Raw genomic sequence first — 7,500 nt, 5'->3', positions numbered from 1 at the left:
TTAAAATTTCATGTTATCATTGGGGGGGGGGGAATCTTTGTGTGTGTTAGTGTGTGTGTTTATGTGTGTCTACAGATCCAATTCCCACAGCATAACTATAAAAAGGAGTGAAAATAAATTAATAAAGTGCAATTCAATGCACAAGGAACACCATCTATTGCCTTGGGTGCAAGCACAGCCATGGGTGAAACTGCAGAACGTTTGAAAAAAAAAAAAAAAAAGGAAAGTAAAGAGCAAAATTACTCGGAGGTTCTGGGGGCATGCTTCCCCAGAAAAATTTGAAAAATCTATGTCAAAATATGCATTTTGGGGGTGATCCCATCCAAATTGTAACTATATATATATATATATATATATATATATATATATATATATATATATATATATATATATATATATATATATATATATATATAATGCAAATGAAAATGATATTTGGGGAAGAATTTTTTTTTTAATTTAAATTTCACCTGAGCATCCATTGCTGGGAAGAATATTTTCAGTGAGTTGGCACAGCATTTTGTTATCATCAAACAAATGATTACTGAATACCACATACCTTTACAGGACTTTTAAAATAAGTGTTTTATAAAGGGGGGGCAGGGAGGGGAGGGGGTGTATCACGCATCATGTAATGGAGCAGTTTACCTGAATCACCCTCCCTCCAGTGTAAACCAGAGCATTCACTACCCCTTATGTTTTCTGCGCATTTCTTTACTTGGAGGATACTATGGACTCAACACCATGTCTGCCCAAAACACCTCCTTGTGGTACCATCTGTTGTATGCTCATGGCCATTTGGATTAGATTACATTTCTTGCATCAAGTGAGTTTTCCTTATAATCGGATCACGAGCGTAATTTATTTATTTCTCTGCCCATTTATCTTTTGTCCCGGGATTCTCCATTTTCGTCGTCCAGTGTCTTCTTATAATAAACATTGCAGACTTGGCATGTGAGAAACCATTTCAGGGTGGCTTTGATGGCAAATCCACAGGAGAGGTTAAAATTGGTAATCTTCTCTATGAAAAGATCAATGGAATTAACAATTCTAACCACCAACACCAGGAGGGGTCAGTAAACACACACCATGCCGCACCAGAGTTTTTACTTCATGCAATGTAAAGATGGCACTTTATGGGATCGAACGGTGATGGGAAAAATCCAACAACGGATGCTATTTCCGTATATACCGACAGTTTCCTACCTAGCAGACATCTGATCACGATAATGATCTTGTAAGCTTTTCTACTCGGATAACTTCGACAAAAATACCTTATAATAAAAAAAATTATGTAAACAAAAAAAGTAATTCACATAATCGTGGTCATGATCCATGAGCATTGCACTCTGTCCATATGAAATGGGTTAAAAAATAAATCAGCATTTTGGAATGGAACCTCAATTCCCTTATAATCTCAGCACGCTTCTCTGATGACAAACATACGGACACCTCCGTATGGGTCTTTACAAAAATACGGACTTCCGTAAAATACAGATAGAATTTCACCCAGGCACAGCCAATGCTCCACTTACGTCAATCGCAACTGAATCTTGACGGCTGGCAGTAAATACTGAATGAAACTCCATCTGACAATTTCTGGAGCACCCAGTAAAAGTGAAATTTGAAAGCTGAGAAAATACAATTTTACTCAAATCTCTGCACCTAAAATCCTCCACGGCAACCCTGGGTGACAAACGCATGGAATAATAAAATTATAAATGGCAGGTGGGAGAAATGTGGAAACCGAATGCATGGATCATGGAACTTCACATTAAAATAATCTCGATTACAATGTTCATGTATGCAGATGTGGCAGTGTGTACGAGTATATCGACAAACACAAAAGGGCCGCTTTTTCACGTTTTTATATAATTATTGGAAATGTCTTCTGTATTTCAACGATTTATCACCATAATTTTTTTTTAAATTCTCCAACGTTGCGTGCATGCGTATGTAAAGACTGCCAATTTGGTTCTCACTGGGGATCGTTTTATCATGGAATATTTTGAAGCTTTCAACAAAGAAAGGGGACTTTCAAATTGAATTTCACCAAGCAGGCTCTCTAGAGATTGATTGCTTGACAGAACTTTATTCGGTATTTAGTGTCAATAACCGAGAGTGAGATTTACAGCAACGCTCGTCAAAAGCAGCTGCGATTGACGCGAGCGGAGCATTGGTTGTTCTCGTGACTCCAGGCATAGATGGTATTTCTATGAACATCGAATTGGTTTTTTATTATTGTTTTTCAAATTACTTTTTGTAAGTGTGGTGATAATCAAGTCTGGAGAAGCACACACACAGAGCCAGACAATATAGGGAATTTATTTTATTTTTTTGACCTCATTTTGACTTTTTTCCTTCTTTCTGCAATTCATGATACATTCCATATTTCCCCTGTGTCATGTCACCGACTTTGTCAATTCCATCCGTTTTCCACAATCAGTGTTTCCTTCGGGTCAAGATGGACTGCACAGAATTAATGGGCAGAATGCATTTTCCTCCCACCAAAGGCCAGGAAAGTTGTGCCAAGTCATAGACTGTTGTTATAGCGTTCATCTGATCGGCCAAATGCTCAGCTTGAAATAGAAACTAGCTTGGAGAAGTAACATGTACTTGCATTAAAAAAGCATGTTTGTGCACACGTATATACATGCACACTAATGCAAAAGTAATGCTCAAATTCAAATAAATTGATTCAAGTTAAGCAGGAAATTTGATGGTGACACAAGGTATTTTGCCTTTTGCACATGTAATATGTAGATGGCCCTTTACATTGAGGTCCAGCTTTGCTCAGAAATGAAATGAGGGCAACTGCACACTTTACCACAGCCAACATCAAGAAAGTATGCCAGCAGAATGCGAAGATCCATTTCTGAACACAGCACCAGTGCACCACACTGCCTCTCCAGCTCCAGTACCAGTGGCTCGAGTCGCCGAACTACATCTCCATAATTCTGAAATACAAGCACAAGTGTTTTTTCACCAACTTTAAACAAGACAGTGTTGCACTAAAAATAAAAAGAAATTTAAAAATTGACTGTACAGGTAGGTCGGGACACGAGTGCTCCTGTCCCTCGTTTTGATGCATTGGGTTGGATCATTTGACATATCTTCCAAAACTGCTTTTATGCTTCATATGCATGGTGCAGTGTAAATGATCTGACAACTTGGAACTAAACTTGACAAAAACAGCTTGAATATATATATATATATATATATATATATATATATATATATATATATATATATATGGCATGGGAGAGTTTAAATGTATTAGTGTTCCCTCCAAATTATCCAAATGAAGGTTTGTTGAAAATTTAATGAAGGAAGCTCAAATAGTCAAACGTTATTGCTTGGACAGACACAAAGCAGCCATGGGCCGGTACTTGTGAAATCTGTTGCAGTGACCTTGACCTTTAGACCTCAAAAATCAATAGGCTTTGAGCTTTTATTTGGTGAACCAATTCAGTGACTCAATATGCAAATTTTAAGTCAATCAAATTAAAATTCATCTTATGTGACCTGAACCTTTTGACCCAATTAAGTCTTCTCCATATTCTTAGAGTCGAGGTTAGTTGAAAATTTGATGACCAAAGCTCAAATGGTTCAAAAAAATTAATAAAAAGTCTTCATCAGGACAGAACAGAACAGGAGACACGTGAAGCAATTGCAAAACCTCATCTCCCGCTGCATGGGCTGAGGGACTAAATAGCACACAATAGGACAAGAAAGAGCAATAACAGGAAACAATGCTGGCTGCACCCGTTTCTCTTTAGAGGGGTCTTGACATTTTAAAACCCCTTCCTATGCCACCTATGAAAGTTTGAGTAATGAAAATAACTGGTGCTTCATCACCTGATACAGCTGTGCTTTTGGTCTTGACTCCAGACAGACGAACAAACACTTGGTTCTAGAACAGACTTAATAGTGAGAGGAAACATCCCTGGAGTTGTGTCCACTAATGCATTTAAATTTTGCTTTTGGGTGTGGGAGGGGGGTGGGGGCTTTTTAAGAGCCGTTGTATCACATATTCAACATGTGACAGTATTAAAGTAGCAGAGTGAGTGCCCTCTCAGAAATCCAAATCTGTTTGTGCAAGGGAGATTTTTGTTGCAAAAATAATAAATTTTAAAAAGGGGTGATGGTAGATTTGATCAAAGATCATATGAACTCTTCCTGTAAAACTTTTGAACACGCATGTTTGTTGCAAAAAATTAAAAAAGAAGTCAATGGCTGATTTGAGACTTTGGACTAGATTCGACGATACAAATACAATGGGCCGAACTTACGAAAGGTGTTTAACAGTTAAATGTGTGTAGAATTGCTCATCGTCGGATGATTACTGTACAAGTTAATGGCTCAAGAGTGATTATTTAATGCACAATCAAAACCTAATCAAAAGCATTTAAATAACAAACTTCTACACGTCGGCATGTTTAAGTGTGTGCAAGGCTTTGAAGCAAGCATCGCATGGCTTACAATTGGTAGTTTACATGGGACGGTGAATATGGATGCGTTCGGAGTTCTTGAATCAGCTCAAGATGAGGTTGAAGAGGATATGAATAGGGCAGTTCACCGACGTGCATTAAGAATCTTCGAGGACAGATGCAATCCTCTGGATAAATAAGATATCAAATTTGTCCGCAATCGACTCTCGAAGGAATAATTTTTGTTGGCTGCAGAATCTAGTACGAGAGGACCTGGATCAACCTACAATGAAGAGCAATGCGCTGAATCCACTCCAACGATTGTCTGTGGCACTGCCAGTACCTTTGCCTTCATCCTTAAACTAAGTTCTCGGAGGTCCCTGTCAGAGGATTTTGGGCACTCTGGGAAATGGGCCATCCTTTTTGAAATGTCTTCCCATGCAAGCTGCTTTTTCTTATTTGCACCAATGTCACTTCTGTCTTGGATTAAACCCATTCATGGCTCTAATGAAAAATTGTCCCCTCTTTTCTTTCCTGACATGTCGTTGGAACACACAAACTAAAAATGTACACAAGAGAGGCCAATGTAGAGTCATTTAAGTGAATTGGTTAGGTAACCTCTTATATGGCACGCTAAACAAAATAAATGTTTAACAGGCATTGACTCATAACTTAGACGCGCACAACCAATTGGCTGTTTATTTCCCTTTGTAAATTGCTATCTTGACGGGTGATTAGCTGTGATCGTACAACGATGGTTTTGTCACGGTTTTAGGGTTAGGCGTGTACTCGCCAAGCGCTTTTCATAAATTAGGCCGCATTTATTTACATTTCCATTTTTTCTAGAGGAACAAACAAGTCAAAATATATCCTGTAATCAAATCATCCACCACCTTGCTGTTTTGGCCATATGACAGTAGTGGAAGGCAATAAATGGGTAGTATGAAATGACGTCACATCTTTCCGGGATATGAAGCCTGTCCCCCGCGAGCTTTCAGAAGGGACAGTGCAACGTGATGTGCTCCATCGTCTAAACTCCTCCACAGTGGCAGAGCGCATCTGGCCTCATCATCCATCGGTGGAGGGTGCTGCCACCATGGCCCAGTCCAGTGCCTATGTGGGAGTGTGAAACCAGGTGGAGCAATGGTTGGATCATGTACAATATGTTGATTAGAAGCTGTGGCAACCTCACAACTGGCCCTCCACAAGTTAGCTTCACTTTGATGGGCTCCAATAAGGAGTTCGGTGCGGTTCCGTGGTGGTTTGAGACATCAGGCAGCAGCACGGATGTTCAATGAGAAGGTGCTGGGCCAGAGTTTGTCGCCAAAATGCGGCTGAAGTATCGGGATGACAGCATATCCATTCGTATGGCTGGTGAAGCTATGTTGGAGAGGATAGGGAGCCAGTCTTTATTGACAAGAGGGATCCAGACATTTCTCATCGCAGCATTTAACTGAACATTGATAGCCTTCGTATGGGCACTCATCAACCAAATTAGCACACAATAATCTGCAGTCGAGTATCCAAGGGCGAGAGTTGCTGTGCGAAAGATTTTCACGGAGGCTTCCCACGATGTTCCAGCCAGTTTCCGGATGAGGTTTACCCATACTCTGACCTTCTGGTCAGGCAATAACATTAGTCTTCTTCCATGATGCAGGCATTTTCTTCCAAGTATGACCCTTTTTTTCAGGGTTTTTAAGTAATTCAGGGAAAATTCCGTCAGCCCCTGTGGCTTTGCAGTTTTTGGTTGCCAACAGTGTGGCGTCAATCTCTTTGTATATGGGGGCTGACTGGTGGCTGATCAATGGGCTTTGGTGGAGATTTCGGAGGTAATCCCTTTTTAACTCTTACCAAGTAGCGATTTGGACGTCAGCGCCTTTGAAGTCAGCAGGGGGTGAGACGCGATAGAATCAACAAAACTCTTGGGATGACAGCAGTGGCGTTTTCTGCAGCACCCAGTTTTCTCAGCAATGCCCATGCCTTGTGACTGCTGTGAGTGAAGTCTGCTGAACCCACAAAGCCTTCCAAGCACTTTAGACATTGTGTGCAGAGCCTCAATTAGTGCCTGTGCGACAGCTGGGTTCCCAGGTTTGTTGATACTTTAACAATTTATCCTGAGTACTTACCACTGATTAAATGGTCTTGACAATTCCTCGGTTTGAGTTCCTCAATTTGTTACAATTCCTGGGGCACAATAAAATGGCCTATCCTTTTTTGTTAGCACAATTAGAGCACCCTAAGACAGTACAAAAAGCATGGCATTTGCACTTGGAAATCGCACCATCTCGTGTGTATATATATATATATATATATGTATATATATATATATATATATATATATATATATATATATATATATATATATATATATATATATACATACATATATATATATATATATATATATATATATACACATATAAATATATACATATATACATATATATATATATATATATATATATATATATATATATATATATATATATATACACATACATATACATACATATATATATATATATATATACATTATGCGGACAACAAAACGAATTTCCATACCGGATCGGTCGAGGCCCGGGTTACCAACGACCGCCACCGGTACCGGTGGTCAGCAGGGTACCAGTGGAAATTGTGCTACTGCTGGGCGAAGGAGGAGAAGGAGACGGGGAAGGCGAGTCCGGAGGCAGTGGGAGAGGGGGAAGGGTAGAAGTGTGGAGGTGAGAGTTGGAACTCTGAATGTTGGGACGATGACTGGCAAAGGGCGAGAGTTGGCTGATATGATGGAGAGAAGAAAGGTGGACATACTGTGTGTACAAGAGACCAAGTGGATGGGGAGTAAGGCGAGGAGCATTGGAGGTGGTTTCAAACTGTTCTACCATGGTGTGGATGGGAGGAGAAATGGTGTCGGGATAATCCTGAAGGAAGATCATGTCAAGAGGGTATTGGAGGTGAGGAGGGTGTCTGACCGAGTGATGAGTGTGAAGTTGGAAATTGAAGGGGTGATGATGAATGTCATCAGTGCATATGCCCCACATATGGGGTGTGAGATGGAATATAAAGAAGATTT

General features: G+C 39.9%; 1 protein-coding gene across 4 annotated transcripts in view; it reads right to left on the bottom strand.

Annotated features, from left to right (window-relative positions):
* LOC147018508 (6-phosphofructo-2-kinase/fructose-2,6-bisphosphatase 4-like) overlaps positions 1-7,500 on the bottom strand; it is a 94,061-nt gene that overhangs the window by 13,706 nt on the left and 72,855 nt on the right. For all 4 annotated transcript variants that reach the window (XM_085898208.1, XM_085898211.1, XM_085898209.1 and 1 more), the window contains exon 10: positions 2,828-2,957. In XM_085898208.1, the coding sequence (XP_085754334.1) occupies positions 2,828-2,957 (130 nt within the window). The remainder of the gene's footprint in view (positions 1-2,827; positions 2,958-7,500) is intronic.

Source organism: Eptatretus burgeri, chromosome 10, assembly GCF_056783735.1.
Source record: "Eptatretus burgeri isolate ZD-2024b chromosome 10, Ebu_testis_v1, whole genome shotgun sequence".
NCBI lineage: Eukaryota > Metazoa > Chordata > Myxini > Myxiniformes > Myxinidae > Eptatretus > Eptatretus burgeri.
The sequence above is the reverse complement of the archived record's forward strand: the minus strand, read 5'-3'. Positions and strand labels throughout refer to the sequence as shown.